At 43.6% G+C, this 10,553-nt stretch overlaps 1 protein-coding gene across 1 annotated transcript in view; it reads right to left on the minus strand.

Moving 5' to 3' along the window:
* LRRC6 (leucine rich repeat containing 6) overlaps positions 1-10,553 on the minus strand; it is a 56,654-nt gene that overhangs the window by 3,007 nt on the left and 43,094 nt on the right. The window contains exon 12 of the mRNA XM_015590202.1: positions 4,992-5,077. Within this exon, the coding sequence (XP_015445688.1) occupies positions 4,992-5,077 (86 nt within the window). The remainder of the gene's footprint in view (positions 1-4,991; positions 5,078-10,553) is intronic.

Consider the following 10,553-nt stretch of genomic DNA (forward strand, 5'->3'; position numbering starts at 1 on the left):
AAAACAAGCGATCATTCTTGGCAGATATGCAGAGAATCTAAAAGAACCAACAGGCAAATTAATAAAATAATAAGAGATATTAGCAAGGTTGCTGGGTAAAAACTTAAACACAAAGTAAATTACATAGTGGTGATGGTTGCACAATATTGTGAATATACTAAATACCACTGAGCTGTACACTTTTCAATGGCTAAAACGGTAAATTGTGTTATGTGTATTTTACCACAATAAAAACTGCAAATCTATGTACCAGCAACGAACAAACAAAAAAGTACACATTTATGATAGCATTAAAAATATCACATGCCTAAAAATTAATAAAACATGGAATATTGATGGAAAACTTATAAACTTTTACTGAGACACTAAAATAAGACTAAAAAAGAGATGCCGATATAAGAATTGTTCTCCGTAAACTGTTCTATATATCCAATAGAATTCCAAACAAAATCCCAATACGCTGTGTGTGTGTGTGTGTGTGTGTGTGTGTGTGTCTGTGTGTGAGAGAGAGAGAGAGAGAGAGAAACAGAAACATGACAAGTCATTTCTAACATTTATATAGAAACACAAAGGGCCAGGAAGAGCCAACTCTTCAATAAGAAGAATAGGTTGAGCGGACTTTTACTGCTAGTTATAATTTCCTAGGAAAATTAAGGGAATAGAACAGCATAGAGTCCAGAAACAGACCCGCACATATGTGGACACTTGACCTCTGACACAGGTGGACTTGTTGATCATTGTAGAAAGTATAACTTTTATAACAAGAGACATTGGGACAGTAGGGTGTCTAAATGGGAAAAAAATTAAGTTGTCATATCTTAATAAAACTGTCGGACCTTAAACAAAAATTAATTCCTAGTGGATTATACCTAAATGTGAAAACGAAAACCACAAAGCTTTATAACATAAGAGACTACCTTTACGATGTCACAGTGAGATAGGATATCTAAAATAAAAATAAGAAAGCATTAATCATTTAAAAGTGTACCGATTTTGATTATTTTAAGAATATGGTATTCTGTTCATTAAAAGATACCATGAAGTGACTCTGATTTCTGAAGAAAACTATAAAATTCTGATGGACATCGAAGAACGAAATAAACAGGGAGACATCGTGTTTATGGGTAGGGAGACTCAATCTGTCAAGATGTCAGTTCTACTCAACTTGATCTATAAATTCAATGCAATTCCAATAAAAATCCCAGCAAGTTATCTTGTGGATATCGACAAACTAATTGTAAAGTTCACGTGGAGAGACAAAAGACTCAGAACAGCCAGTGCAATATTAGATGAGAAGAATGAAGTTGGAGGGCTGACACTCCTCAACTTAAAGACTTACTATAAAGCTATGGGAATCAAGACAGTGTGGTATCGGCAAAAGAGTACAAAAAGTAGATAAATGAAACAGAATAGAGAGCCCAGAAATAGACCTCCATAGACACAGTCAACTAATCTTTGACAAAGGGGCAAAGGCAATTCGACGGAGCAAAGATAGTCTCTAACAAATGGTGCCAGAAGTACTGGACATCCACACGCAGACCTTACAACCTTCCCAAAATTAACTCAAAATAAATCGTCGACCTAAACACAAAAAGCAAAATTATAAAAACTCCTAGAAGATAACATAGGAAAAAAACTAGAAAATCTTGGGTACAGTGATGACATTTTAGATTTAACAGCAAAGGTATGATCCATGAAAGAAATAATTCACAAGTTGGACTTTATTAAAATTAAAAACTTCTGCCCTGTGAAAAAGAATTTTGAGATATTGATAAGACAAACCACAGATTGGAATATTTGCAAAAGACATATGATAAAAGACTGTTACCCAAAATATACAAAGAACTCTTAAAACTCAACAATAAGAAAACAAATCACGTGATTGAAAGATAGGCTGAAAATCTTCACAGACGCATCATGGGGGTAGATGTGTAGTTGGCAATAAGCCTATGAAAAGATGCTCCACTCCATAGGTCATCAGGGAAATGCAAATTAAAACGAGATAACCCTACACACCTCCTAGAGTGGCCGAAACCTAGAACACTGACTCCACCGAATGCCGGCAGGATGTGGAGCAACGGGAACTTTCATCCATTGCTGGTGAAATGCAAAATGGCACAGCCACGGTGAAGACGATTCGGCAGCTTCTTACATAACAAAACATACCGTTACCATACGACCCCGCGATCACACTCCCCGGTATTTACTCGAGGTTGCTGAAGTCTTATGTTCACCCAAAAACCTGCACACGATGTTTACAGCAGCATTATTCATAATTGCCAAAAGCTAGAAGCAAACAAGATGTCCTCCAGTAGGTAAATGGCTAGTAAACTGTAGTGCATTCAGATGATGGAATATTATTCGGCACTTAAAACATGCACTATCAAGTCATGAGAAGACATGGAGGAAGCTTAAATGCACAGGACTAAGTGAAAGAAACCAATATGAACAGTCTATATACTATATGATAGCGACTATATCACGTTTTGGAAAAGGCAAAACTATGGTGACAGTAAAAAGATCGATAGTCAGCAGGGGTCGAGGGGAGGGAGGGAGGGAGGGACAGGTGGAGCACAGAGGATTTTTAGAGCAGTACATATCATTATACATTGCCCAAAACCACGTAGAATGAACAACATCAAGTGTGAACCCTAATGTAAACTATGGACTTTGGGTGATAGCCAAAACCATGTAGAATGAACAACATAAAGTGTGAACCCTAATGTAAGCTATGGACTTTGGGTGATAATGATTGTCAGTGTGGGTTCATCAATCGTAACAAACGAACCACTCAGATGGGGGATACTGATAACTGAGAAGGCTGTGCTTGAACGGGGACGGGGGTATATGCGAAATCTCTGTGCCTTCTGCTCAATTTTGCTGTGAACCTAAGACTGCTCTAGAGAAGAAAGCCTGCTAAAAAGGGTCCCGGAAAGACAGTAAGAAGGCAAGCTCAGGACCGGACCGAGTTTTCTAATCTGGTTCCGCCACACGCTCAGTGACGTTGTGATCCTGGGCAAATTCCTCAATCTCTTTGAACCTCAGTACATTAGTAAGAGCAGGACTCACCTCGTAGTTATTTCGAATATTAAGGAGAAGATAATGCATAGCAGCGTAGAGCACAGAGCAGGCACTCAACACTCAACGAATCCATTTGTGAGAAAGTTGCTATCTTCCTTTATCATTCAGTGTCACGGGACCACAAGAGTTTGCTGAATCAGTTACCTGCCCCCCCGACCCCAAACGTGACCCTGTCCCTCTCGATGAACTAAACCTCACCCACGTGTCTTTCTGCTTCCGTCCACTCCGCCTCCACAGTGGGAGGGAAGGACGGCCCAGTCTGCGAGAGGGTCGAGGGGCCCGTCCCGGTCCCGGGATGTGCTGGTGCACCTGCCGTCCTGTCCCTCAAACATCCCACCTGCCTGGCCTCACTCCCGCATGCAGCCTGAGTGGGCGGCTGTTCGGTGAGTGGGCTCCCCCAGCCAGAGGCTGGATAATGAAGTTTGTCAGTGATTCAGGAGCATCACAAACAACTTCCACATACTCTGTATGGTCGTGAAGTGACCATTTCTCATGATGAGGATGAAGAGGAAAGGCTCTTCAAGAATAACACAGGAGACACTACTACGGAGAAGGGTGGGAAGATGTCTATAGACATCAAGGGTAACCACGGTGATGACGGTTTTCCCGGGGCCTGAAAACCGTCTGAAAACCGTCTGCAATGACTTGGCTTCGCATCCCTGCAATTCCTCACACATTAGACTCAGACTCCTTACGTGTGTGGATGCTGCTGGGGGTTAATTGTGACCGTGAATATTCACGGTAGTCATAATACCTTCGAAGCTCTGTAAATTACACACGTATCTGAAAGGGAATCATGGAGCTGAAAAATACACCCGTGGATTTCCAAGGTTAAAAACAGCGCCCCACTTTCCAGTGGGAATTCAATTCCATACCTGTTCAAACAAACCCCAGGTTTGAAAATCCTACAAAACTTCCACAGTTGCCTTTGAATATACAGATGCCTGACTGCTTGCATTATGCAAGACACAAACATAGCTCTCGTTCAGGTATTTTTATAATGATAATTCCGGCACATACATTTGTATCACAAAGATAGTTTGCCTTGGTTCAAAATAGATTTTACCATCTGGATGGTAAGAGCCCGGAAATCCTGCCAGGGAGCAGGAAAGCTGGAAGCGCTGGGGTGTCCGTTCTAAGGAAGAACTGGGAAGTCATCGAGAGCTTGGTCCAGCATACTTCACGGGATGTCACTGCTTACAGGAGGTGGGCTTTGCTCTGAGGGTCTCCAGGGGCCCGAGCTAGAGTCTTCAGTGAGGAACCAAGGAGAGCCTGCCTCGCGCTGAGAAACACGCGGAATGGGGTGACTGTTCTCTCGAGGGGGTGAAGGTCCCGGTGGGTAAGAAGCTAACGCAAAGGCCAGAGGTGACCTGACACAATGGCACACGGAGGGGCCTCTTGGCCTTGAAGCCTTGAGAGTTTTGGAGTCTATGAAGTGACACGTGGGTCATAAAAGGGATGCAGCGTGAGCAGCACTGTGAACAGGGCTCGGCAGTTGTCCCAACATGTCATAGCTACGTGACCTTTGAACATTCTCAACTTCTCTTTCTCTCGCTTTCCCCATCTGTACGCTGAGGATACAAACGGGGCGGGTTACACGTGTTACTGCGGGTAAAGCACACAGCAAAGTGCCCGGCAGAGCAAGCGCTCCCTAAACGCCAGCGGTCAGCAGTGCTGACGTCACCACTTGGTGTTATTTCCCGAGAAACTGGGACCCGCATGCACACAGACTTATTTTTAGGAATTTAGAGCCCTGCCAATCAAGAGTCTAAGTCTGGGTCATGAACGTTAACGTTCGTGGTATGAATCGTTTAAAAACCTTAAATAACTATCTTTTTGGAAGGTCCATTCTAGCCATCAGATGACAATGAAGAGGACAATACAATAAAGCTAAACTGGGGCGGGGCTACCTTTGGCTTGCTTGCTCTCGGCTGCTGTCCGGCGTACATTTCACGGGCTTGGCGGTCTGCTGGCCCCTCGTGATTACTTCTCCCACCTAAAATAAAAATACGACATATACTAAGTGGTATACGCCCCTCTCCTACGTCTTTAAAAATAAATATCCTATATATTTATATGCATATATTTTTAAGATGCTAAAATGTTTTAATTTGCACTGCATAGTCCATGGCGGAGTCTAACTTTAAGCCCCTACACGTGGTTTGAGAAGGCTGTGTCACGCGTGGTATCTGTTCACGGAAGTCTTACAAAGCCACAAGCTATGGTTTGACTGCCAAAGGCCAGGCAGGGGAATACAGCGAATCGATTCATTTAGCAAATATTTTCTGAGAGCCAACAATAGGCCAGACACTTTTGGGGGTGTTGGGGACACAGGTGTGACTGAGGTGCTGCCAGTGAACGCGCTGTGGCGGAAGGCACTGGAGGCCCCGCCTTCTCAACTACTGGACCCTGGATCCTTCCCCCATGAAATGAGTGAGACGTGACCTCTGAGATCCCTTCTTAGTCTGAAGAATTCTATAATTCCACTACTTCCTTTAAGCCAGATGACCTCAGTGCCGAGCGCGTGAGGTCTCAATAAGTAAAGCTGAGCGACTCAATTCAAAAACGCACGGCACAGGTCATTCAGATCCAGGATGCTCCCTCAGGAAACCCAAACAGGGGACAGTGCAGGGGAGAAGAGAGCGTGTGACTGCTTGTCAGACCCGACAGAGTGCCGGGCTGGCTAGGTATTTTATGTATTTTACTTCTTTAACCCCCCACTTCCCAATATTCCTGTGAGACAGGGATGACTTGTGGGCAGAGGGAAGGAATTTAAAACCCCTCACCTCGCGTTGCCTTGGACCACTGACCAGGGAGGGGCTTCCGTCCTTGGCTTGTAAGGAAGAGAGAGATCTAGAGTGGGCGTGCACTCCTCTACCTCTGTGGGCTCCTCCTCTTTGGAAAGAAGATACCTCATTTCCTGGTCACATCCTGCTGGTGGCAGTCACTCCTCTGAAAGGTGAGGAACATCTGCCACTCTCGTCTGTCCTGCCTGAGACTCGATGTGTTGCACAGCAGTGGTCAAACCCATGCAAGTGATTAAGGAAAAAGATGAGGTGTGGGCTTGGAAGGCCGTCACCGGCCCGGCTCCCACGTGCTGGCTCAGGCGAGCTCGCTGGGCTCACCAGCTGCGTTTAGAAAGAAGTCAGGAGCTCCGTTTAGTCTTAATCCTGAAGCAGATGCTCTGGTCCAATATTTACTGGACCTCTGCACTGGAGTGCTGGGCACTTAATCTTATTAATAGATGGGGTAATTTATTTCCCATTGACTAGTGCTTCGTGGTTACATGCTCCACAGGTCAGAACCCTCAAAAGCCATGCCCATTGTTTATCCCATGTAGGTTTCAATAAGTGATGAATGAACAAATGAAGAAATGAGTCCTCGTCTGCGGGACTGTGGCAGCAGACTCGGGGAGGTGAGTGCCTTTATGGATAATGGGGAGATACGAGAATCAGTTTTTTTAGATAGTGCAGTTGTATATTTTTCTATCATATTTTATAAAAATTCAATCTGTGTGATTTAGTTCAGCTCCCTTACGCAGAAGAACATGAATGTAAGCTGGCCTTTCCCCTCCCATAGACCTCACGGGAGAGCCTATGTACAATGCGAGAAAAAAAGATCCGCCTTAAAGACTGTCTTTTCTGTACACCTACTGAAGAGCTGACTCGGAAAAAAATACCTTTAAGCATCACAAATGATTTGTGCAATGGCTAGACTTTTGCTGAGACTTCGGAAGAAAATAACAATGAATACCGCATGCACTAAAGACATTAAATTTCAAGTCTGGAAGAGTTTGCTTGGAAATGTTTTAAGAGAGGTACAGTCTGCATAACAAAAAGTTGTAGAAGAAAACAGTGCAAGAATCAGCAACTAAGGCACAGATGCGATGTTTACTGAATAATTAAAGACGGTGACTCATGGAAAGGCTCACCTAACAAAGCAGGTCTTTATTATCATCAAATACAGTTTATTTTGGAGGAGGCTAATTCTAAAATGCTTATTGATGCTTTAAAGTATATCTCATGCCATAATTTCATTGTTTTCCATTAATTTCTTGCTGGCCAACAATGTCATGTTTTTGGATGTCACTGCGGCAAGGTATGAGCGTTTACATCCTTCTTTTATGCAAACTTAAATGGCTTTTCTGCCTTTTCTCTAACTGAACGAGTGCAATGAATACCAACGCCTCCCCCGCCTCCCCGGCCTGGCCTTTGGGAGATGGAAACACCTCAGTTGCTGCTGATTCCAGCTCTGGTTTATGAAGCCATATTAACGTTGAACACGAAAGAAAGACGGACTCGATGAGGCAAAACAGAGGTGCCTCCGAGATGAGGGATGCCTCCGAGTCATCCGGGTAATGAGCAAGGGCCCCTTTCTCCCGCAAGGTCTCAGGGAGGCGGCGGGACTTTCGAGATCGGGCTGCACGGTGTGTGCGGGGCCACACGGCCTGACAGAGTCCTCCGCCTCGGTGGAGATGTCCCGCGCCAACGCGGCAAATGAGCATTCCAAGTGCAGCGGGGACGACTGAGACACAGACATTTTAATTTGATTTAAGTAATTTTAATTTGCATTGACTAAACCAGAGAGTTGGGAACAGGACCCGAGAAAGGCCCAAACCCATATGCAGGCTGCCCAGTCCCCCCTCAGGAGGGAAGGAGATCCCGCCTGTACCCGTTACCCCTAATTCATCTATGGTCCTTGAGCACATGGCTTTTTCAGTTCTGGAAGTCTCTCCTCCTTCCTTGACATGTCTGGGACCTTGAATGCTACATGAGTGTAAGAAACCAGAGCCTACAGTGTTCCAATCTCTGTTCTATGTGGTGTCTAAGGCTGCTCCCAGCCCGACTTGGGACAACTCTGAAGGACCATGACCGCCCAGAGCTTGCTGAGGTGTTGGCTGAGGCCTCTGTTGGGCATGCGGCGCAGCTCAACTTCTGGTCCCCTCTGGCCCTCCCACAGGCCTTGACCCCTACGCCACTCCCTAACAAACACCGCGCAAGATCATCTCCATCTCAGGATCTGCCTCTGAGGAGCGGTGGCACCTTAGCACCTTTCTTATGTTTTAGTATTTTAATTACGTTAATGAGGCCAATGTTAGTTAAAATACATTAAAATATCAACTTTGAGGAAAAGGTGCTTGAGCCAAAAAGTACAAGTTTTGCATTGCTTCAAATGTGAAGCAACAAAACATGAAGACTAACGAGAATGGGAGCGCATGCATAATTAGAGTCTTAAAACACCCCATTTCTAACACTGTCATTTGTCACATAATAAGCTCAGACAAAGATTCTCTGTGTTTATGGAAATGTAAATAGAATCACAAATTTGGAACTTTCCTTCACAGAGAATTTGCTGTGCACCAGAATCTAAATGTGTTCCTTATTTTTAAAAGATATTTTCAGCTCAGTTAGTTTCAAAGGTTCTTTTAAGTTTAAAAGTTAGAAGGAATTAAGAAATCAACAGTAAGAAAAATATTAACACCAACATTCACATAAAAGTCAGGTGAAACATTCAAAAAAGTCCCGTTTCCCAAGCAGAGGGTCATTGACCAACTCAGAGTCCCAAGGCACCGGAACACTGGCCTTTGGTCTTCCACTGCCTGTGGTCTAGCGGTATCCTCCTCTAGAAAGTCACGTTCATTGACATCAACCACCTTATTCATTCGTGCTAAGCGTGTTTGGGAATGACTGATGGAGATGTCATGAGGGCAAAGTATGTTTAATCAATTAGATGATGTGGGACGAATGCTTTCCTGAATCCATAGAGAAATGTAAGCAACTACGTGGAAATTCAATTGTGGGACAGCCGCGAAAGTAGAGATTAATGTCTTAATGATGCTAAACATTATTTTAACTCTTACAGAGTCATGAAATTGAGAGTTGGGTGTGAATATGGAGGTAGTAATGGAGTCCACTTGTCTACAGAATGCAAAAGTCCGTTCTAAGGCTTTGCTGACACATGGCTTCCCAGTCTTTGCTTGAATAGTATCGCAAGATAGAGTCTCACCTCTTCCTGCAGCAGCACCCTGCACTGAGACCGTCTACATTGCTTGAACGAAATTTATGTGGTTGCTTTACCAACTATAAAAGTCATGAATACAGCAAACCCAGACTATATGAACGGCGTAGAAATACAGTGAAGAGATGCAAGGAAGGGAGACCTAGCTCCCAATCTTGTATTTAGTTTGAATCATAGAAATGACCAATATCTGACCTTTTTTGACCTGTAAAACACTGGTTTCACACGGTTCAACTTAATAGATGTTTATAGAAAGTTAAATAAGAATGAGCAAATGATCATTCCATTTCAGATGAAGACTTGCTAGTGGCAAATCAGAAGAGCGAATGGACAAAGAACGTGGAACATAATCGGAGACAGTTGTTGAGAAAGAAAACACAAAACCATCCACCTTTTAACTTTTTTATGCAAATTTACCCTGGCTTCTTAAATAACAGCATTCGTGAAAATCAGAAATAAATTTCTCTTAGATTTTCACCTTGTATCATAGTTTCAGCTATTACCTCCATTAAATCCATTCAAAGAAATATTTACTGAGTACATCTTTCTGTGCCGCACATAGGACTAAGTGGTAGATATGGAATGATAGATTAAAAAATTATCCCTGATTACTTCATAAGGAATAAAGACACAGTGTATGCAATAAGACACACCGAAGAAGGTGCAATTGATAAATACGTGCATAGACTACTGAAGCCCACGGTAGGGACACCTCCTGGGTGGCATGGGGGACAAGGATCAAAGAAGGCTTACTAGAGTGTTCGAGGTTTGAAATGAATTTTAAAGAATAGGTAGGAATTTGCCAGAAAATGGAGGTCATGCAGAGATGAAGAACATTCCAGGGAGAGAAAAAAGCATGAACAAAGACAGGAAGGTAGAGGCCCACAGGAACTAGCAGAGCATATCGGGCAGAAAGTAGGTGGAAATAAGGCTGAAGAAACAGGCCAAGGTCAGATCTTGGGAGACTTCATTTTAAGATACTTGGACTTTGCACAGAGGTGATGGGAGCCTTTGCAGTATTTTTCCCCCTCAGTGATGTAGTTAATTCACCTCAGTTGCAAGAGTAGCGGGCTCAATGCGCCCTTCTTATTTTCAGTAGCCAACGCGTGTGATGTAAACAAGAACACTAAGTCCAGTGGAGTGACGGCTTTTGAAAGACGTATTTTTTCCTCACTAGATTAAGATATACTTTTCTTTTTAGACTATGCTAGTGAAGCTTCTGCTGCCATTCCCCTTTCCCTTTTCTACTCTGAAACTACTGACGACAAACAATTTGCTGGGAAAATGTCTAAACGTGTGTAAGGGCCATAGGGTTGACTGTAGGAACACTCGCATGTAAACTGTTGGCCGATGAAGCTGTGCTGGGCTTTCGTTTGCCTGCAGACTTCGGACATGCACGACTTTTCTATCTTCCCACTGTATCACATGAGATAGATAGGTTTCGGACTCGGCAT

Source organism: Pteropus alecto, unplaced genomic scaffold (genome assembly GCF_000325575.1).
Source record: "Pteropus alecto unplaced genomic scaffold, ASM32557v1 scaffold105, whole genome shotgun sequence".
In the NCBI taxonomy this organism is placed as follows: domain Eukaryota; kingdom Metazoa; phylum Chordata; class Mammalia; order Chiroptera; family Pteropodidae; genus Pteropus; species Pteropus alecto.